General features: G+C 38.7%; 1 protein-coding gene across 1 annotated transcript in view; it reads left to right on the plus strand.

Moving 5' to 3' along the window:
• Window positions 1–24,279, plus strand: part of PSMD1 (proteasome 26S subunit, non-ATPase 1) — a 122,597-nt gene that overhangs the window by 81,098 nt on the left and 17,220 nt on the right. Inside the window, exons 17-19 of the mRNA XM_005574575.5 lie at window positions 5,648–5,762; window positions 13,816–13,932; window positions 21,893–21,995. Of these exons, the coding sequence (XP_005574632.1) occupies window positions 5,648–5,762; window positions 13,816–13,932; window positions 21,893–21,995 (335 nt within the window). The remainder of the gene's footprint in view (window positions 1–5,647; window positions 5,763–13,815; window positions 13,933–21,892; window positions 21,996–24,279) is intronic.

Raw genomic sequence — 24,279 nt, forward strand, 5'->3', positions numbered from 1 at the left:
TGTGTATTGAGTTAATCCTCTAACACTGTGGCACTTACCTAATGAGAATTATAAATTCATAATTCTACTAAGGGACTATCCTAAGGCTTATAGCCTCAAAAATTCCTTCTGAATTCTTACCTAGCATTATAGGCACATAGCCACAAAGGTGGTTTTTCCCAGGGCACTGGTTGTCCATTGCACTTTGGATAAGCTGACCCCCTTGATGTGTCTAAATGTGGAAAATTTGATTGTGTAATTTATGGTATTGGGGGTTGGGGGACCACTTTCAGGTAGTTAGTTCCCTAGAGTCTGGGGGAAGAATGCCCTCTGTGATAGCCCCATTTAGAATAGTGTTTCTGCCTATCTATGTATATTGCTGTTTTTCCTCCTTTAGTAAAGATGGATTAGAGGGGAAAAAGAAAGACACCATATTCTTGAAAGCTTCTTGTTTTATTAATGTTGAGGTTGCACAAAATATTCATAAAGAAATAATATTTAAAAGCCAGTGTGTTGAAAGAAAGGAATTCATATGTGCAGTTTATGGTCCAATGATATGGCTGTGACTTATGCATATGCCCTTGCACAATTCCTGCTCTGTGGAAGGCTTGTACAAATAGTAACATTGGCAAGATGACTGTTAGCTACAAGCCAAAAAAAATTATTCAAACAACAAATTAGAATGTAGTTAGCTTATTTTGGTGTGCATTTCATTTTTTAAAGCAGAAAATTACAACTTTTTTTTTCATTAAAAATTGAATTACATACTTGGATTAAAGCAAAGTTTTTACTTACTGCTGCGTATTATATCTTGTGATGAACCACAAGTATAGTAATACTAAAGAGCAACAAAGTTGTTTTTTCATTTTCTTTACATGATACTTGTATAAACTGGATTTTAAAGCCTTGGGATACATTCCCTCATTTTACATTTAAAGGTTCGACTCCCAAAATTATGTGTTATCTGTGTGTTTAGAGGGGCAGGAGGAAGGAGACTCTGATCCAAAAAAGATTTAGAACCGCTGTATCAGGCAATTGGCAGATAGTCACATAAATAAGTCCTGAGGGAGCCTAAACCAAGACCCAGTTTTTCCAAATGCTTGTTACTGTCTACACCCGCTGTGTCGTGTATAATAAGCACTCAATAAATATGACTGACTAGACCCAGCCACCAGGTCTTAAGAAACAGAGAGAGGGTCCTTCAGAAAGCTGTGGTTCCTGCCATACACCCAAGTGGTTATTGTGCTAGTAGTCCTGATTTTTAATTCCAGTGACCTTCATTATGCCTCTACACAAAATCAGTATGGCTTTTCTACCTACTTGTTTCTCACATTCCAGTGTTCATTCCTTTCCAACAACATTTATCCCTCTGCTATCAGAATCGTGCCCATTCAAGACTCAATTAGCCTTAGAAAGTAATACTCACAGGTATGTCAGTTTTCCCTGGTTTTGATTATCTAGCTGAATTATAAATTTAAGAGAGAAAGCAAAAGTGGAACAGGAAAGAGCTTGGTATATTTCCTAGGGCTTAACCATTAGGCCTTGAACTTAGTAGAAAATACTTGTTGTCTAAGTCTCTAAATATAAATTTAGTTTAACTCTCTTTGTCTCTTATTAAGTAATAAAAATTATTTTACCTATAGTACCTGGCACTGTGCCAATAATTTATGAGCGATAGTAAATATAGTCTCAGCCTTTATGCTTAGGTGGCAGAACACTTGAGTGAGTTTGTTAGATGATTTGGGTATCAAATTATGGAAAGAACTTTAAGTTCTTAGCCTTATAGGAGTGAAAATAGAAGTTAAATGGTAGTTTCAACTACAAGATTTAGAATAACTTTTCAGTAGCCTCTTTGGTGTAATATCACTTTAAATTTTATTTTTATTTCATTGGAATGTTACTCATTGAAGAAAAGTTGTCCTATAATAATAGCCATTGATTTAAACCTATAATAATTGGTTCATTTTTAAATGCTGTAGAATCGTAAAGTTGGAACAAACTTACAGAACGTCTAGTCCCATTCTTCCTCTTATTCAGATGAGGAAAGGACCCTGGAATGTTTGGTTAATTGAACATTGTCTAAATTGGCCCAACTATTTAGAGACAAAACAGAAACTAGAACATGAGTTTTAGACTTCGTGGTTCCCTCTTATATAACTTATTGTTATTTTTCTCAGTACATATTAACTGATAGCATATATGTTATTACTGTATTTTCAGTTATTTGCTCATCTGGTTTTTGTTATTCCTGTAAAACAGTCAAGAAAATCTCTCTCTAATTATGAAGGAGAAAACCCAAGTGATTTGCCTAATGTCGTATAACCAACAAATTTAGCAAAACTAGAACTAGAACCCAGATCTTTAGTTTTCTAGTATATTGCTTTTTTCACACCACCATACTGTTTTTCCCATATTGTTTCTAATAATACGAGTGACAATTAGTATTATTTCCAAATTATTCATACAAGGAAGTTTAGGCAAACTAAGAACATTCTCAAGAAAGAGTGATGGACTCTATTGTAGGGAAAAATAATCTAACCTTCCCTTATTGCAAAATTTCATTTTAACAGATACAGTTTTCATAAACTTCGTTCTATTCCTTTGAAATTTGAATTCACCACTCTCTGGAGTTTGAGGCTAGAGGACAGTTCCAATATAGAATTACAGATTTGAGTTGGTTTGTGGTAATAACTGCTATCATTCATAACAATAGTCTTTTTTTAAATGCCTTTTTAATAAATAAATGTTTTAATTAAATATCTGAAAACCCTAAAATGTCAATTAATTAAATGCAAGTCAGCTTCTATACAGTTGTATATAAATTATATTCAGTGTAGGATTTCGGTTCACTTTAGTATTGTTAAAAGAAAGTAGGGTAAGACCTCCAAACTCAGTGCCTGGGCCCTAGGAACTATGAAGGGCTTGAAACAGCCTTTCTGGAGAAGTTGGAAATTCGGGTTTTAATGTGAAATATTCCCATCTTAAATGTTGACAACTTACTTTGAATTTTTGTAAAGGATGTAGGCCAAACAAAATCTGCTACGGGCCAGATTCGGCCCTTGGGCCAATAGTATATGAATTTTATTTTATTGGTTTGAATTACTGAAATAGTTCTCTGGCTGGTTTTTCCACCTTCATGCTTTTAAGCTGTCTTGTTCACAGGTATCTCCTTAAACTTTCTAAATCATCGTTCCATTTATCTGCAAAATAAAATGCAGATTGCTAAACCTGACATTCAAGACACTGTGTCATTTTGCACTTAATTGCCTTTCTATTTTTTATTACATGTGCTACAGAAAAATTGACTGTTCAAATTAGACAAGCCAGGTGAATTCCAATCTCTAGACCTTTGCTGACTTACTTTCCTTACCCTGATGCCTATATTCCTCTTCATCATTTGTCCAATTCTTCCAATACTTTCAAACTCACTTTTTATGTCTGCATTCTCTGTGAATTTGTCTCCTGACCACTGTTACCTCTTTCTGTGATATTTTTTCCTCCTTAGCATTCGTATCTTAGGTAGTTTATGCCGCTTTGCCACTTTTATTTATATAATATATAATTATATATTATAATGTATATTATGTATTATATATTATATAATATAAAATATATATATTATATATTATATATTTATATATTATATAATTATAATATATAAATGATACATATTATATATTTTATGTATTATATATTATAATGTATTTTATATATAATACATATTTTATATCTAATATATATTATATATATTTTGTTTTGTTTTGTTTTTCTTGAGATGGAGTCTCGCTCTCTCACCCAGGCTGGAGTGCAGTGGTGCAATCTTGTCTCACTGCAACCTCTGCCTCCCAGGTTCAAGGGATTCTCCTGCCTCAGCCTCCCAGGTAGCTGGGATTACAGGGGCCCACCACCATGCCTGGCTAATTTTTGTATTTTTAGTAGAGAGGAGGTTTCACATGTTGACCCTCTGGTCTTAAACTCCTGACCTCAAGTGATCTGCCCACCTGGGCCTTCCAAAGTGTTGGGATTACAGGCATGAGTCACCACGCCCACCTTTAATGCACACTCTTATGTGTGTTGGTTTTGTCTCAGTAAATGTTTGGTGATGGTGAAAAATCTAGAGCTGTATATGCTGCTTCAAAGGCTAGGAAAGAGCCTAGTTTCTTTTTTTTTCTTTTTTTTTTATAATTTCAACTTTTATCTTAGATTCTGGGGGTACATGTGCAGGTTTGTTACATGGGTATATAGTGTGATGCTAAAGTTTGTGGGACAATTGATCCCGTCACCCAAATAGTAAGCATAGTACCCAATAGTTTTTCAACCCAGCACCCTTCCCTCCTCCCTCCAGTTCCCAGTGTTTGTTGTTGCCTTCTTTGTGTCTGTGAATACCCAGTGTTTAACTCTCACTTATAGGTGAGAACATGCAGTATTTGGTTTTCTGTTCCTGCCTTAATTCACTTAGGATAATGGCCTCCATCTGCATCCATGTTGCTGCAAAAAACATGATTTCATTCTTCATGGCTGCAAAAATATCTTTTTATTAAAGTTTAATATACATTCAAAAACATGCACAAAATAATTAGCCTACAGCTTGATGAATTTTCACAGCTGCATACACCTGTGTAACCAGTACCCAATTCAAGATCATAACATTGCCAGCCTTCCAGAAGCTCTCTTTACATTCTCTTCTAGTTATTACCCCAGTCCTGCTGCTCCTCATGGATAGCCACTGTGCCAGCCAGTATCATCTTTTAAAAGATTGGGTCGGGTATACCATTAGTCAAGTTTGTCCTATTTTTTATCTTGTTGCAAATATGGAGAGAATGAAAAATAATTTCTCTTCTTATCAATACAAAAATAATTGCTAAGGCAGCAATGCAAAAGTCAGAATTTCTTCATTATCAAGGCTTATTTATCAGTTTATTATTCAACTAAAGTAATACTGGGGGATTTAAATCTTTCATGTAACTTAGGAAATGTCCAGGAGTTTCTATAAATGACTTTTGTCTTCTGAACAAAATGCAAAATGACCAAGAAATAGGAAAATTGATGTTAAGCAGTGTGCTACCCCCCACATGGCTGTTCTTGCCATGGAGGAGGTACCAGAGAATAACTAGAATCCAGACCTATGGTTGAGTACTCATTTATACTGAGAAAGGAGTCCCCTTTCTATACATATATTCTCTCAATATTGAAGATCAGATTTCTTCTATTCAGTAATTAGAACTCTGTGAAAGATTTTTTTTTTTGAGACTGAGTTTTGCTCTGTTACCCAGGCTGGAGTGCAGTGGCATAATCTTGGCTCACTGCAACCTCCGCCTCTTGGGTTCAAGCAATTCTCCTGCCTCAGCCTCCCAAGTAGCTGGGATTACAGGTGTGCATCACCACGCCCGGCTAATTTTCATATTTTTACTACAGATGGGGTTTCACCATGTTGGTCAGGCTGGTCTCGAACTCCTGACCTTGTGATCCACCCACCTCAGCCTCCCAAAGTGCTAGGGTTACAGGCGTGAGCCACCGCGCCCAGCTCTGTGAAAGATTTTTAATTCTGCAATTTATGTTTTAAATGCCCATTGTTACCTATAACTTTTTCAGAAACGACTTGGTTAAAACTCTTCTGTCTTAACTTAAAATGTTACCTATAACACTGGCTTCGCTTTCTGTTTATCAGGACCCCTGAACAATGCCCAAGTGTTGTCTCTTTGTTGTCAGAGAGTTACAACCCTCATGTGCGCTATGGAGCTGCAATGGCCTTGGGGATCTGCTGTGCTGGTACAGGAAACAAGGTAAAGCCCACAACCAATGGGGTCAGTTCTTTCTTGGCGCCAGACTGTTTTCCCTCACCGCAGAATTTATGTAACAGCTGTAAAAATACAAGTGCAGTATGATCTGTAAGACTGAACTTGCCGTACAAAGCTTCCCAGTACTCCCTCATTCTGTGATGCTGGATTGCCCAAAACTGCTTAAGAATAAATCGTCACATTACATGGATAGCTGTAACTGAAACAATGCTTTTGAATTTCTTTTTGAAATCATTGATTTCTGGGTTTTTTGTTTTTGCTTTTGTTTATTTGTTTTGAGACAGAGTTTCACTCTTGTCATCCAGGCTGGAGTGCAGTGGCGCAAGCTCACCATGTTGGCCAGGCTGGTCTCAAACTCCTGACATCAGGTGATCCACCTGCCTTGGCCTCCCACAGTGCTGGGATTACAGGCATGAGCCACCACACCAGGCTTTTTTTTTTTTTTTCTTACTTTTCTTTTGAGTCTTGCTCTGTTGCTTGGGCTGAAGTGCAGTGGCAGGAACACTGCCCACTGCCAACACACTCAGCTAATTTTTTTATTTTTCATGGAGAAGGGGTTTCACTATGTTGCCCAGGCTGATCTCAGACTCCTGAGATCAAGTGATCCTCCTGCCTCAGCCTCTCACAGTGCTGAGATTACAGGCATGAGCCACTGTGCCTGGCCCATTGATTTCTTTAAAAAAAAGAAAAAATGAAGAAAATAAAATAGTTGTTGTTGTTGTTGTTAAATAACTACTCAGGTTATTTTATATGATTATTTTACATGTTTAATTTGTATAATTAGTGTTCTGGAAAACAAGGTTCTCATCCGAAGCCACTAAAATCAGCTGATTTGATAACTTTTCTGTTTTAAACAAATCACCGATGTGCTATTTACGTGTTTTCTCATATCTAACCTTAATAGGTAACCTGGTATTTATTAAGGCCTCAAAAGTTCCAAAAAAAAGAGTTGAATGGGGCAAGGTGATGATTTGAAAACATAATTGATCATGAGATTCATAAAGAAATGTGCTCTTGCATGAATAACACGTATTCATAATTCACAGCAATGACATAATCATGACACTTTGCCTCTCATAGCACATATGCACAAACCTTGACCATCTCCCAGAAGTGAACCTTTTAACAAAGTGTGTATGTATAAGACTGAGAGCAAGGCTATGCTCCCAGTGCCTTTCCATCAGAGAGAAAAGAGTCACTTTTTTATCATCTGTTGTCCAAACTCAAAACAAAACATAGTTAGTTGTAAGTTTATGGACTGATTCCAGGAATCTAAAAATTTTAATTTCCTTGAATTTTTTTCCAATAAAGAGTATTGGTGGTGTGGGCCGGGCACTGTGGTTCACACCTGTAATCCCAGCACTTTGGGAGGCTGAGGTGGGCAGATCACGAGGTCAGGAGTTTGAGACTAGCCTGACCAACATGGTGAAACCTCATCTCTACTAAAAATACAAAAATTAGCCGGGCGTGGTGGCACACGCCTGTAACCCCAGCTACTCAGGGGGCTGAGACAGGAGAATTGCTTGAACCCAGGAGGCAGAGGTTGCAGTGAGCCAGAATCCTGCCATTGCACTCCAGCCTGGGTGACAGAGCAAGACTGCGTCTCAAAAAATAAATAAATAAGTAAATAAAAGAGTATTGGTATTGTGTACAAATAAGTTTTCCTGGTCACATAAAACGTTATTGAGGCTGGGAATAAAAATAGCTATTTTTGGCCAGGCACAGTGGCTCACGCCTATAATCACAGCACTTTGGGAGGCCCAGGCGTTTGGATCACCTGAGGTCAGGAATTCAAGACCAGCCTGGGCAACATGGCAAAACCCCAACTCTACTAAAAATACAAAAATTAGCTGGGCGTGGTGGCATGCACCTGTAATCCCAGCTACTCAGGAGGCCGAGGCAGGAGAATTGCTTGAACCCAGGAGGTGGAAGTTCCAGTGAGCCAAGATGATGCCCTTTCACTTCCGCCTGGGGGACAGGGGTGAAACTCTATATCAAATAAAAAGGCCAGGCATGGTGGCTTACGCCTGTAATCCCAGCATTTTGGAAGACCGAGGCAGGTGGATCACCTGAGATCAGGAGTTTGAGACCAGCCTGGCTAACTTGGTGAAACCTCTTCTCTACTAAAAATACAAAAATTAACCAGCCGAGCATGGTGGCTCACACCTGCAATCCCAGCACTTTTGGGAGGCCGAGGCAGGCGGATCACCTGAAGTCAGGAGTTCGAGACCAGCCTGCCTAACATAGCGAGACCCCGTCTCTACTAAAAATACAAAAAATTAGTGGCTGGACGCCGTGGCTCACGCCTGTAATCCCAGCACTTTGGGAGGCCGAGACGGGCGGATCACGAGGTCAGGAGATCAAGACCATCCTGGCTAACACAGTGAAACCCCGTCTCTACTAAAAAATACAAAAAAAAAACTAGCCGGGCGAGGTGGTAGGCGCCTGTAGTCCCAGCTACTTGGGAGGCTGAGGCAGGAGAATGGCGTGAACCCGGAAGGCGGAACTTGCAGTGAGCTGAGATCCGGCCACTGCACTCCAGCCTGGGCGACAGAGCGAGACTCCGTCTCAAAAAAAAAAAAAAAAAATTAGTATGGTGGCAGGCGCCTTAATCCCAGTTACTCAGGAGGCTGAGGCAGGAGAATCGCTTGAACCCAGGAGGCAGAGGTTGCAGTGAGTGGACATTGTGCCACTGCACTCCAGCCTGGGCAACAAGAGTGAGACTGTCTCAAAAAAAAAAAAAAAAAAAAAAAGCTATTTTTCACTACACATAGCAACAATCATGTGATAAAGAGACATCCCTCCTTTCCAGCATTTCATCCTATTCTGTCTGCTTACCCTGCTTTTCTTTTTCTTTTTTGAGACAGTGTCTCACTCTGTCACTGTCACCCAGGCTGGAGTACAATGGGGCTATTATAGCTCACTGCAGCCTCAATCTCCCAGGCTTAATCAAGCCTCCTAGTTAGCTGGGACTGCAAACGCATGGCACCATGCCAGGCTAATTTTTTTTTTTTTTTTTAAGAGAGACTAGGTCTTCCTGTGTTGCCTGGGCTTTATTTTTCTTCATAGCACTTACAACCACCTGATATATTTTACACCTATTTATTGTTTGTCTTTGGCAAAATGTAAGATCACTGAGAATATAATGTTCACTGCTGGAACCTAAAATTAAACCTTTGTTTGTTGCGTGAATGATGGATGGCAAGATCATTAAAGGATATGATGGTGACCAAGTTGGACATCATCTCTCTCATTACAGAGTTTTGTTTTTTATTTTTATGTTTATTTATTTATGTATTTATTTTGAGATAGAGTTTTACTCTGTCACCCAGGCTGGACTTCAGTGGTGCAGTCTCGGCTTACTGCAACATCCGCCTCCCGGGTTCAAACGATTCTCCTGCCTCCGCTTCCTGAGTAGGTGGGATTACAGGCATGTGCCACCACACCCGGCTAATTTTTATATTTTTAGTAGAAGCAGAATTTCACCTCACCGTGTTGGCCAGGCTGGTCTCGAGCTTCTGACCTCAGGTTGTCCACCCGCCTCAGCTTCCCAAAGTGCTGGGATTGTAGGCATGAGCCACCGTGCCCGGCCAGTTTTTTTAAATGTTTTAATTTATTTTGGGGGAGAATTTCTTACATGAGAATGTATCTTCAATTTTACTGGAGATGTCATTGGGTATATCAAATGTAGTTATAGAAATTGACCTTATTTTTTTTCTACAACACAACTGTTCTGTAAACAAAGGAAGAATATAGTTGTATGTTTTACTAAGTATTTCCCCCCTTGAGTCTTAAGTTGACATTTATGTCAGGCCTCATAAGTTAAATGTAAATTAGATTCTCTTTTCTTTTCAGATTATTGTAAACTTAATATGATATCTAGGAGCAAATGTTCTTTGAAACACAGCATCTGACAAGTTAATTCAATGAAAAAAATTTTTATTACTCATACTAAACAAGTCTGCTTTATTTCTAGATAATTTATGTGATCTAGGTATCAGTACCTATCTAACTGTGGATTGGGGCTTTGTTTTTGTTTTTTTTATTTCTTAAAAACCTGAAACATCTGTTTATTCTAAAATATACCACTGGGGTTGTATTACATACCTCAAAGGCCAAGTTACTGTCTTTTACCTTCTAAGTTGGAAATTTGGTTATATTTTTATCATGACTACTTCATAAAGAATATTGACAATATGTTTGAAAAATATACTCCGTCTGCACAGTGTCATTACATTTTTTAGTAATGTAGGGAGAAAGGATACCCATATCTGCTGTGTGTATTATCTGTTAATAGCTCTCATTTTAATATATATATGTAAGTTTACATGTAGAGGAATCCAAAGTCACTTTCCAACAAAGGATTCGGTTTATTCTTTTCCTTGGTCTTAGAATTAAGGATATTTGAGAAACATCCTACCAAATTAAGAAATATCTGATAATCTTAAAAGCCTATTACTCTTTTCCTCCCAGATTTATACCTACCTAAGGACCTTGTAAGGGATGTTGTGGTGTTTTTTGTTTGTTTTTCTTGTTGTTTTGTACTTTTTTGTTTTAACTCTAATCTCATGACAGATTAAAGGAACGTTGTGGGTTTTGTTTTGTTTTGTTTGAGACAGAGTCTCGCTCAGTTGCCCAGGCCCAGGCTGGAGTGCAGTGGCACGATCTCAGCTCACTGGAACGTCCACCTTCTGGGTTCAAGCGGTTCTCCTGCCTCAGCCTCCCCAGTAGCTGGGATTACAGGTGCCCGCCACCACGCCCAGCTGATTTTTGTATTTTTAGTAGAAACAGAGTTTCACCATGTTGGTCAGGCTGGTCTCGAACTCCTGACCTCGTGATCCGCCCTCCTCGGCCTCCCAAAGTGCTGGGATTATAGGTGTGAGCCACCGTTCCCGGCCAGGAACGTTGTGTTTTAAAGTGGCTCTTCCCAAAGGTCCTGCAGAGTGAGAATAGAAGTTATATGGGGCAAAAGAGTGTTTGGTCAAATACATTGGACAAATGCTGGTATAAACAATAGTTGAGTGGTTTATAATAAGGCATCCTAGAACCTTTGTTATGATGTGTACATTCCTAGAACCTTTGATACAGTGTATACATATATTTTGTGTCTGCAAGAGGAGGTGATATATATACAGTATGCCTGAACTCTCAAACTTATTTAATAAAGGGCTTCTTTTTTCATAGAACTGACATTCTGAAGAATAGGATATTAGGGAAATACTGATAAATATTTTGGAAAATCTCGTCACCTGTGGTCTTAGGAAGTGCAACCATGAAATCAATTCTAGTCTATGATTTCATTTGTTTTGCTATTCTAGCTAGTAAAATCTTTTGTTTGGAAAATTTGAGGTTTTTTGTTTAAATTTTTTTGTCTTGATTTAATTTTTAAAATTAGGTCTTATAAAATCATCTGAGATGTTACTTTACTCTAATATTTGTTTTATTACTATTTTTATTTTTTCTTTTTTATGTTAGAGACAGGATCAACTATGTTGCCCAGGCTGGTCTTCAACTCTTGGGATCAAGCAATCCTCCCACCTTGCCTCTCAGAGTGTTGGGATTACAGGCATAAGCCATTGCAACCAACCTTACGCTAATATTAGAAAGAGGTTTATTTCCTTTTTTTTTTGTTTTGAGACAGAGTTTCACTCTTGTTGCCCAGGCTAGAGTGCAGTGGTGCTATCCTGGCTCACCGCAACCTCTGCCTCTTGTGTTCAAGTGATTCTCCAGCCTCAGCCTCCCAAGTAGCTGGGACTACAGGCACCTGCCACCACGCCCAGCTAATTTTTTTTTTTTTTTTTTTTTTTTTATTTTTAGTAGAGACAGGGTTTCACCATGTTGGCCAGGCTAGTCACGAACTCCTGACCTCAGATTATCTGCCCTCCTTGGCCTCCCAAAGTGCTGGGATTACAGGCATACGCCACCACGCCCAGCTAATTTTTGTATTTTTAGTGGAGAAGGGGTTTTACCATGTTGGCCAGGCTGGTCTCAAACTCCTGGCCTCAATTAATCTGCCCACCTTGGCCTCCCAAAGTGCTGGGATTACAGGAATGAGCCACCACGCCCACCCAGCCTGGTGGGAAGTTGAATTATACAAATTTTGGATTCAGACTGGCCTGGGTTTGCTATCAGTACTTACTCGACTTTGGGCAAGTTATTTAACCTTCCTAACTCTCAGTTTATTTGTTTATAAAGATTGTTTTGTGCTGGTTTTTGTTTGTTTTAGGAGTAAGAGGGTTATATAGGATAATATATAAAATACCTACTACTGTGTCTGAAAAGTAATAGGTGCTTATCAAATGTTAATCCCATTTCTCTTAATTTTTTATGACCTCTTACCTCAAGACAAGAGCACTCAGTTTCTAAAACTTCCTTTTTACTTACCCTCAGTTATATTGAAATTTAAGTAAAGCCCATGGAATACTATGCAGCCATAAAAAAGGATGAGTTTGAGTCCTTTGTAGGGACTTGGATGCAGCTGGAATCCATCATTCTTAGCAAACTATCACAAGAACAGAAAACCAAACACCGCATGTTCTCACTCATAGGTGGGAACTGAACAATGAGATCACTCGGACTCAGGAAGGGGAACATCACACACCGGGGCCTATCATGGGGAGGGGGGAGGGGGGAGGGATTGCATTGGGAGTTATACCTGATGTAAATGACGAGTTGATGGGTGCAGCACAGCAACATGGCACAAGTATACATATGTAACAAAACTGCACGTTATGCACATGTACCCTACAACTTAAAGTATAATAATAATAAATAAATTAAAAAAAAAAAAAAAAAAGAAATTTAAGTAAAGCATAACCAGTTCTAAACTATTCCATTCACGTAGTTGTTAATTAACTTCTTACTACACTGTTGGATGAAAATATTGAGTGACTTAGAGTGACAGTAGATATAGTCGTGCATCATTTAAGAACAAGGATATGTTCTGAGAAATGGTGATTTCGCGACTGTACAAACATCATAGAGTATACTTTCACAAACATAGATAGTTATGGTCTGTTGCTTCCAGAATACAAACCTGTACATCATGTTACTATACTGAATAGGCAGTTATAACACAGTGGTATTGCTGTATCTAAACATACAAAAGGTACAGTAAAAATACAGTATAAAAGATAAAAAATCATACAACTATATAGGGCACTTAACCCTGAATGGAACTTATAGGACTGGAACTTGCTCTGGGTGAGTCAGTGAGTAAGTGTTGAGTGAATGTGAGGGCCTAGGACACTATTGTCACTGTAATAGACTTTATAAATACTGTATACTTTGACTACTAAATGTATACATTTTTTTCTCCAATAATTGATCTAGCTTATCTTTTTTTATAAATTTTTAATTATTTTTAATTTTTTGACTCTTGTAATAACACTTGGTTTAAAACACAAACCTGGGTGGGTGCAGTGGCTCACGCCTATAATCCCAGCACTTTGGGAGGCAAAGGTGGGTGGATCACCTGAGGTCAGGAGGTCGAGACCAGCCTGACCAACGTGGTGAAACCCATCTCTACTAAAAATACAAAAATTAACCGGGGGTGGTGGCATGCACCTATAATCCCAGCTACTCTGGAAGCTGAGTCAAGAGAATTCCTTAAACCCAGAAGGCAGGGGTTGCAGTGAGCCAAGATCGCGCCATTGTACTCCAGTCTGGGTGACAAGAGTGAAACTCCATCTCAAAAAAAAAAAACAAAAAAAAATTGTACCTCTATACAAAAATATGTTTTCTTTATTTTCTGGAAGGTTTTTTTGTTTTCAAAATGATTTATTTGTTTTTATTTTTTAAACTTTTTTGTAAAAAACTAAGACACACACACACATTATACTAGGCCTGCACAGGGCCAGTATCATCAATAAGTCACTTAGGCAATAGGAATTTTTCAACTCCATTATAATGGGACTACCATCATATATGCAGTGTGTCATTGCCCAGAATGTTGTTATATGGCATATGACTATAAATTGAAAATTCACCCATATCAGCTTTATTTAAAAGTTGTGTTTGTTTTTTTAAATTCTTTCAGGAAGCCATTAATTTGCTAGAACCAATGACAAACGACCCCGTGAACTACGTGAGGCAAGGGGCACTCATAGCTTCAGCTCTCATCATGATCCAGCAGACTGAAATCACTTGTCCAAAGGTGAGCAAAGAAATTCCCTGGAAGAGAGATGGTTTGGCCTTTTCTTTAGTAACTTACCGTCTTTTGAGGACATTTTTTACTTCAATATGGTGAACACTGAAGTCACAGAAAGTAAAAGTAAAGAGAGCATTTTAGAGTATAAGAGAATGGGAAAACTTTAAATATGTTATGCTCTTTAAATATATTTTTTATAGACTTAATGGTCCCTTTGTTAATTTAAGTTTATAACCATGCTTGAAAAATTAGAATTCTTGGGGTGTTAAAATCATAAAATGAACTCTTTTTTTGCCTTTCACTATCCTTTTAAAATGTATTCAGGCCGGGCACAGTGGCTCAAGCCTGTAATCCCAGCACTTTGGGAGGCCAAGACAGGCGGATCACGAGGTCAGGATATGGAGACCATCCTGGCTAACACGGTGAAACCCCGTCTCTACTAAAAAATACAAAAAAACTAGCCGGGCGAGGTGGCGGGCGCCTGTAGTCCCAGCTACTCGGGAGGCTGAGGCAGGAGAATGGCGTAAATCCGGGAGGCAGAGCTTGCAGTGAGCCGAGATCTGGCCACTGGGCGACAGAGCGAGACTCCGTCTCAAAAAAAAAAAAATGTATTCAGTGGGATAACTTTTTCCTCTGATAATACAGGATGCAAACTTAGGCAGTCCATGACTTTTTTGATCTATCCTTCTAAGGTAATTTTTAAAAAAGCCTGCAGTCACTTTGTATCATACATACAATCTTAGTTTAGAAATGAGTACATCCACATTCTCTTTTGGAATGTCATTGCCCTCCTAGGCAATCTTTTTGGGTGGAGTTCCAAATGGCTCCAAGACAGCTTTCTTTTCCACTTCACCCACATCTGCTCCACAGAAATACTCTCACACATTTTGCCCTTCTGGATAGGAATATAATAGGCTGTCAGTGCTAGTACCTCAGCTAATAGCTAATGCCTCGGTGCACAGCAGCCCCTGATCATATTGTGCACTCCAGGTGGACCCTCTGAAGCCCTTTTCTGTAAACTTGGAGTGAGGGGGAAAGACTTACAACCCAGCTTGCCCCAAAGAGATCCCCTTCACATATCCTCCACAATCCACACCCACCTTGTGGGTGACTCCATAATAGTTTTGAAACACCTGTTTTGAAATTCTCGGATGAGCCAAGCACAGTGGTTCATTCCTATAATCCTAGTACTTCGGGAGGCTGAGGTGGGAGAATCACTTGAGCCCAGGAGTTCAAGGCTAGCCTGGGCAACATAGGAGGAGGCCTCATCACTACAAAGAATTGAAAAAGAATTAGCTGGGCGTGGTGGCATGCATCTGTAGTCCCAGCTATTTGGGAGCTGAGTTGGGAGGATTACTGAAGCCCAGGAGGCTGAGGCTGCAGTGAGCCATGGTTGTGCCACTGCACTCCTTCCTGGGTGACAGAGCAAGACCCTGTCTCAAAAAATAAAATAAAATTCTCTCATGACAATCTCTCAGTCCTCAGGTTGTTAGTGTTTGATATCTCATGTATCTTGTCACTTCAGCCAAAACTTCTCATTCTACTAAGAAATAGAAAATGCATGTATCTTATTTTTAATACATGTATTAAATTAGCATGCTTGATATACTAAATAGACATGTATAACTTACACAACATTTTCAGATCTTCTAATTCTTAAAGCTAGGGATTTAGTATCCATTTATTAATTCTGCTCATATAATGGGAAGTAGTCGAAAAATTGATAACAGAAAAAACCATTGGCATTCGGTCTTATGCCTAATCGAGCAAATATAGAACACCACCCTCATTTTCAGCAAAGTAGATTTGAGGAGGTAGAGAAAAGAAAAATTTCCAGAACTCATTGATTATTCATTCTAATTTTATTGAGCTTTGTTTAATAAATTTCAAGTTCTAAACAGTTGCTGTCATCTTTGCTTCATTTATTTAGTGTTTCTCTTTCTGTCTCAAAATCATTTTCAGGACTTTCAAAAATTGTATTATTACAAAGATAGAATCTGACTTCTCGTCCTGTTTTTATAACGTATTACTTAATATACTACATCTTCTAGAACATAAACATCTTTCCAAACACCACATTTCTTTTTGTTTTTAAATATAGCAGCTATCATGTGAGTAGCTTTTACATCTTTTATTTTTGCTTTTGATCTTCAACTGAGCTTTTGGAGTTATCCACTGAGTAGTGTCATTAAAGAAACAAATTTTGGTCATGGAATGCACCTCCTCTAACAGTAATACATAGACATTTATTCACTTTGACCCCACGTGTTGCTTTCATGTTACTTGTATTGTCAGCAAGACAAATGTTCTGTCTTCCCATCCTCTGCTGTAGGATTTCATTGATTTTACAGTTATTATCTCTGTTCCAAAAGCGGCAGAGTCCTTTGGGAGTTGGATAATCATTCCAGGAACTGTTGTTGAACCAAGTCTTACCTGGTGCAGATACACGGGCACACTCCCATCTTCAAGTTGTACCAGAATCTTAGACACTGATTAAAATGTCAAAGTGAAGTCACAACTAGTAGCCTCTGCCATTAATATAAACTGAGTAGATAAATGCAAATGTATATGCCACTGACTAAAAAAGCAAAATTTACAGTATGAAACTCAAAAATTATTTCAGGAAGCACTACTCTTTAGAGCGAAGTTGTTATTCAGCTTAAGAATTCTTAAAGTTAATTTCATTGTTTTCTGTTATTAAGCAAGTGATAAAGAATTTCATAGACTACAGTTTATATCATCTTTCCTTTATCTGATAATTGCCAACAAGACAAAATTGACATTTTGGGGATGGTATACAGCATGTTGCCGAAAAGAAAAATCTGTTGAGAAACTCTGAAGAGGAGTAGATTCTCAAGGCTATAGAGTCTTAATTGCAAGGTTGCAAAACCAGTCCATGAAATAAAGTGGAAATGGCTCAAAAATAAAGATCAAATGTAAATTTCATCAATAATTATAAACCCCTCTCAAAGGAATTCAAAAGAAATTTCTCAGATATTTTGTGAAATTCACAATGGAAATTTCCAAAGGAAATGTCTTATATAACCATTAATATATGTCACATCCCTAACACTTAGCTCCACACATTGCCCTCTTAGTTGAAGTATTTCCAGTACATCTTTGCTTTGTTTCTCTCAGTTTCTCGCTAGCTCATGCTCACAAACATAAACCCAGGAACATGCACACATCCCTAGATCAAAGGTTCACATTTAACACGGGTAATGTTCTTTTTTAGGTCCTTGGAGCTATTTTGCTCTAAGAACCCAACTCTCCTCTTTATTAAATTATCTATCTTTTGTTATTCTTGTTAAATGAAATCCACCATTAAGATGGGCACAGTGGCTGAGGCAGGAGAACTGCTTGAGCCTGGGAGTTCAAGGCCAGCCTGAACAACATCCCAAGACCCTATCTCTAAACAAACAAACAAAAAATCACCATTAACAGTTACTTGAACATGTACATATTAAGTATCATATATAAACTCACATCAAAATATTACACTGTAAGTATAGAATCTGATGTTCCTATTACCAATATTATTTGGCCTAAGGCCTGGTATAGGAAAGCTTCTCCTATCATTGACAAGTACCCTCTTTGGAAGTAGAATTAAAGCTCCTGCAGTTCTAAAATAAATCACGGTATATATAATTTTATAGCATAGCACATTTGTAAGTAGTAGTCTATCTCTATTACCACACTGTCATTTTAAGATAGGGACTTGAACTTTTACAGTGTCAGTGGTAATAAAAAAGAAAAAGGCTACCAAAACTGCCATAAGCAAATTAATGCTGATAAAATTGAGGAGGGAGCTGAAAACTCATTTGGGATCCTGATAATGGGGAAGTCATGAGAGCATCAACAAGAATATTTTGAAGGAAGAATAAAGATAATATTCATTTCAGGCATATTCAGTTTGACATGACAGCATGTCAGTTGGAAATAACATGGGAGCATAGGAAAAAAATTAGAAGCTAAATACGGAGATTTGGGAACTAGCCATAAAAAAAGTTATATAGGCCAGGCGCAGTGGCTCACGCCTATAATCCCAGCACTTTGGGAGGCCAAGGCGGGCGGATCACGAGGTCAGGAGTTCAAGACCAGCCTGGACAATGTAGTGAAACCCCGTCTCTACTAAAAATACAAAATAAATTAGCTGGGTATGGTGGCAGGTGCCTGTAATCCCAGCTACTTGGGAGGCTGAGGCAGGAGAATCACTTGAACCTGGGAGGCAGAGGTTGCAGTGAGCTGAGATCACACCACTGCACTCCAGCCTGGGTGATACAGTAAGACTGTCTCAAGGGAAAAAAAAACGTGTGTGTGGGTGGGTGTTTATAGCCCTTTACCATTCAAAATCCAAAAAGCTCTGAAAATTCAAAGAGATTTGTTTGTTTTTAAAGACTCATTTGGATGCAATTATTAATTCATTATCATTTATCCTACTTAGTATAAATATTTATATATTGTGCTACTTCAGAAATAATTTATTATGGGATATAATAATATATGGAGCAATACTACACTGGGTGTATTGTATAATATGTAGATATGCATCATGTTAGCCTTCTAAATTCTGAATTCCAAAATACATCTCACCTCAAGAATTTCATAGAAGGAATTACAGACATATAGTTGAAGTCATAAGCACAAATATAATTTCACAGACAGAAAAAACACCTCCAGGCCGGGCGCAGTGGCTCACGCCTGTAATCCCAGCACTTTGGGAGGCTGAGGTGGGCGGATCACAAGGTCAGGAGATCGAGATCATCCTGGCTAACATGGTGAAACTCCGTCTCTACTAAAAATAGAAAAATTAGCCTGGCGTGATGGCGGGCGCCTGTAGTCCCAGCTACTCAGGAGGCTGAGTCAGGAGAATGGCGTAAACCCAAGAGGCAGAGCTTGCAGTGAGCCGAGATCGTGCCACTGCATTCCGGCCTGGGCAACAGAGCCAGACTCCATCTCAAAAAAGAAATAAAGAAAAAGATGGCCGGGCGCGGTGGCTCAAGCCTGTAATCCCAGCACTTTGGGAGGCCGAGACGGGCGGATCACAAGGTCAGGAGATCGAGACCATCCTGGCGAACACAGTGAAACCCTGTCTCTACTAAAAAAATACAAAAAACTAGCCGGGCGAGGTGGCGGGCGCCTGTAGTCCCAGCTATGGGAGGCTGAGGCAGGAGAATGGCGTAAACCCGGGAGGCGGAGCTTGCAGTGAGCTGAGATCCAGCCACAGCACTCCAGCCTGGGTGACAGAGCGAGACTCCGTCTCAACAAAAAAATAAAAAAGAAATAAAGAAAAAGAAAAAACACCTCCAAAACTGATCCTTGATGTACAGCTACATTTCCATAACCAGGAAGATAGAAAAATAGAAAGGAGGAGTCACATTCAGATGATAAGTACCAACAGAAACAACTCCAAGGAACGTTATTGCTTTCTCCCTGACATCTAAGAGTGGGCTTTTTCCCAGCAGTATACAAGTAAAAACTTGATGAATGTTAAAAATGCATGCTTTTTGAGAAGGTAGATTTTAAATACTCATACATAGTACAATGCATGGATCACAGAGTTGCATAAAATTTTAATTGTCTTTTTTTGTGAGATTGTTGTGAAATAAAATGGGAAACTAATACGATTTTTCTCCTGCAAATTCTACTTTATGGTTTTTTTGGTGGCGGGGGAACCATACTATTCATAACAATGAAATTGAGTTGGAAAATCTTAATTCTCACCCTGATTACCATTAATTGCTTGTGATAGCAAGCAAACCAATTGTTTTGCTTGTCTTTAGTCTTCATATCTGTAACTAGATGTGAATAGAGGGAATTCTTTACCAAGAATTACAGTAATGAAAATTAAGTTACTGATACATAAGCAATAAAATGTAAGAAAAAATTTAAAATGATAAAAACTAGCTTTTTAAAGCATTCTACTTAATATTAGTTAGATAAGCCTATTATATGTTTGCACTGATTTTTTTTATCCATTTTTCAGTTTTACTGAATGCTTTTCCATTATTTTGAGTGTAATTTTATATTTAAATTCTTCCCTATAATGTACATTCAGTGCTTTCTTCTATGTTTCTTTTTATAATTTCATGAAATATTTCTTCAGCCTTTAGCACATAAAATTTCCATCCTATATAAGCTAATGTAAGTGTTCATCTAAAATAAGTTCAGAATCAAAGAAATTTGACTTGTGGAACCAGAATAAAAGCATCAAACATGAGAATTTTTTTTTTTTTTTGAGATGGAATTTTGCTCTTGTTGCCCAGGCTGGAGTGCAGTGGCGTGATCTCAGTTCACTGCAACCTTTGCCTCCCGGGTTCAAGCGATTCTCCTGCCTCAGCCTCCCGAGTAGCTGGGATTACAGGCACCCGCCACCATGCCCAGCTCATTTTTTGTATTTTTAGTAGAGACAGGGCTTTGCCATATTGGGCAGGCTGGTCTCAAACTCCTGACCTCAGGTGATTCACCCTGCTCGGCCTCCCACAAAGTGCTGGGATTACAGTTGTGACCCACTGCACCCAGCCACATGAGAATTTTTTAAAGCAGAGGGGAATTTAGTGATGATTTAATCATGCTAGGTTTTATAGTTAAATCCTAGAGAAGTAAGTGGTTTAAGTGGTTGTGTGCTAGGTAGTGGTAGTTAGTTCATTATTTCCCCACTATATTCTGTTGCTGCCTGTGAATAAAAAATGAGAACCATGTTCAAGGAATATTATTTCTTTGTAGCATTTAGATTGCCGAGATAATAGGAGGGATTGGTAGGATTCTTCCCCTATATGGTGAAACAGTCATGCTTATTGAGCTATGAGATGCCCTTTATACATTACACTACATATATGTTACCTCATATAATCCTATAATAGCCATGTAAGGTAGGTGCTAACATCCCTGTAGAGATGAAGATACTGAGGTTCATAAAAGGTAGTAACTTACCCAAACCGCTTATAAGAACAGCTTATAAGCCAGGGTTGTGTGATTCTATTATTCTGCCACTATATGACATTGTGGCCTCCCAGACCAAGACAAATGAAAAGGGGGAAAAGATTCTGAAAGAATATGTAATGCAGATAAAGTCATTATATTAGGAAACTCAAATTTGATATTTTCTGCTTTTGGCAGATTTGGGGAGCTCCATGATTATGTGCTTCTTGAACAAGCCGACTTCTTCCTGGGTGCCTACCATTTGAAAAGCACTGTTGGGAAAACAGAGAAGTGTAAGACATAGAAGAAGCATAAAATAGTTTACTTATTGTCACCCAAACAGATTTAAAGGAATCATTCTCTTTATTCATACAGAATATATTTTATAAATATATTTTCTAATCATAAAAATAATGCATATTAATTTTAGAAAATGCAGAAAGGATAAAAAATTACCAGTAATCCCACCCTAAGTGAGTCAGCACATTTTCCATTCTGATATGCTCCTTTTGGTACGAGTACAGATTCTGACAAGTCCTCAGAAAATTAATGTGAGTAGATAATGGAAATCTTTATGTGAATATACTTAATCCAAAAAATACCTCACACAGCTTTGGTGAAGGGTAATTTACTTTAAGGTGGAACTGAAGGACTATGCTTTGTAGGAAACCCGCAAGATTGGTGGTAAACAGAATAGCTATAATTCAAAATGCAATGAAAGCCTTAGTGTTTGCCTGGACTCTTTAGGCCTGCTGACTAACAGTGGTAATGTATGAAATCGCATTCAACATTCCTTTGACTTTGAAACATCCACTGTGGAATGAGGATTGAAGACAGAGCTGGTGCTCCCACACTAAAAGGTCATAACACCCGTGATTTCAACCACGGAACTGCTCTGCCTGCAAGTCTGGTCCATATCCCTCTCTTGAGTATTACAAAACTCAGAACTAAGTCTCATTATCATTGGAGCAATATTATTCCCTGTTCTAAAATGGTACCACAAATGAATAGACTTAGACTGTAATTCTCTCTGTTGCTCCTTCAGGTGAATCAGTTCAGACAGCTGTATTCCAAAGTCATCAATGATAAGCATGATGATGTCATGGCCAAGTTTGGTGCTATTCTGGCCCAGGGCATACTGGATGCAGGTAAATGTTTTTAAGTCTTCATGATTTATTTATTTAAACTAAATCTAATAAAATAACTATCTGCTCTAACTATATGACATAATGGAAATTGAGTCTGAGGCAAATTATTCCTGGAGAAAATTTGGAGCCTGCAGTTCATAGAGATCATGTACATTTAAGAGTACAGGCCTGGCCAGGCATGGTGGCTCACGCCTGTAATCCCAGCACTTTGGGAGGCCAAGGTGGGCAGATCACCTGAGGTCAGGAGTTCAAGACCAGCCTGACCAACATGGAGAAACCCCGTCTCTACTAAAAACACAAAAATTAGCTGGGCGTGGTGGCGCATGCCTGTAATCCCAGCTGCTCAGGAGGATGAGGCAGGAGAGTTGCTTGAACCCAGGAGGTGGAGGTTGCAGTGAGCTGAGATCGCGCCATTGCACTCCAGCCTGGGCAACGAGAGTGAAACTCCGTCTCAAAAAAAAAAAAGAAAAAGTACAGGCCGGGCATGGTGGTTCACGCGTATAATCCCAGCACTTTGGGAGGCCGAGGTAGGTGGATCACCTGAAGTTGGGAGTTCGAGACCAGCCTGACCAACATGGAGAAACCCCGTCTCTACTAAAAATACAAAATTAACTGGGTGTGGTGGCACATGCCTATAATCCTAGCTACTTGGGAGGCTGAGGCAGGAGTATTGCTTGAACCCAGGAGATGGAGGTTGTGGTGAGTCAAGATCACATCATTGCACTCCAGCGGGGACAAGAGCAAAACTTGGTCTCAAAGAAAAAAAAAAAAAAAAGAGTGCAGGCTGTTGGCCAGGAACGGTGGCTCACGTCTGTAATCCCAGCACTTTGGGAGCCCAAGGTAGGTGGATCACCTGAGGTCAAGAGTTCAAGACCAGCCTGGCCAACATGGTGAAACCCCGTCTACTAAAAATACAAAAAAAAATTAGCCAGGAGCAGTGGCATAGGCCTGTAATCCCAGATACTCAGGAGACTGAGGCAGGAGAATCACTTGAACCCGAGAGGCAGAGGTTGCAGTGAACTGCGATTGCTCCACTGCACTCCAGCCTAGTGACACTGAAAGTGGTGACAGTGCCTATCACTTAGTAAAGTGACTGTTGGTTGGTTTTTTGTTTTTTTTTCTTTTAAGACAGAGTCTCACTCTGTCACCCAAGCCAGAGTGCAGTGGCACGAGCATGGCTCGCTGCAGCCTTAACCTCCTGGGCTCAGGCAATACTCTTGCCTCAGCCTCCCAAGTAGCTGAGACTACAAGCATATGTCACCACACCCAACTAATTGTTTACACTTCTTATAGAGATAGGATCTCACTAAGGGTTTCACTATGTTTCTCAGGCTTGTCTTGAACTCCTGCACTCGAGCAGTGTTCCACCTCGACCTTCCAAAGTGCTGGGATTATAGATGTGAACCACTGTGCCCAGCCAATTTATTTTTCCTTTAATTTTCTTAGTATTATATGAATTTTAAACAAGTTGACATTGAATCATTTTTGAGGAAAACATATTTTAAATAAATTCTAGCAGCCAAATCACTTATAAAATAAATTGAATATTTACCTAATGAATGCATACAGAGCACGCTGTGCCATCTGGCTCCAGAATTCTCACTGTCCACTATAATACCATAGTCTGTTTCAAAGATAGAGTGGTGTGCTTTAGTTCCTTAGACTTGGAGTTCATTTGACATATGCCTTAACGTTATTATTGGTGACCTTTCAATAGGATCAGAGGAGAAGAGCATATACATACTTCATTGTTCAACTATGTGGTTCTTTTTCTTGATGTACCCTATCCATGTGAATATAATCCTTTTTATTTTTGCTAATTTGAAAGGTGAGGAATAACATTGCAAGGTTTTTAATAGTAGTTCTATTATTAAGGAAGCATTTTTTCCACATTTATTAGCCATTGTCTTCTAAGAAAAACACTGTTACCTTATTTGTTGCAGTCATTCTTTCCTCAGTCAACTAGGAATGTGTGTATATTTGTAGTGAAGGAGATCAGGAAAAGAAGCTGCCGTTATTTGATGACTGTCATAAATTTTTGTTTTTAATGTTGTTGGGTTTTCTACTTGCTGAGAGTGTTTTAATCATACTACAGTTTTCAGAGTCCTTTTATAATTTTAGATAATCTCCCTCATATGGCCTCTTTCTTTAAAAAAAAATCCACATCTCCTTTCTAATTTGATTAATCCTTTTTTCTTTATTAGGTTTGCCAGTAATTTCTCTGTTTGTGTACTTACTCTGTTCTTTTTTTGTAAATTCTTTATTTTTGATCTTATCTTTATTA

The sequence above is a fragment of the Macaca fascicularis genome, chromosome 12, assembly GCF_037993035.2.
Source record: "Macaca fascicularis isolate 582-1 chromosome 12, T2T-MFA8v1.1".
Classification (NCBI taxonomy): domain Eukaryota; kingdom Metazoa; phylum Chordata; class Mammalia; order Primates; family Cercopithecidae; genus Macaca; species Macaca fascicularis.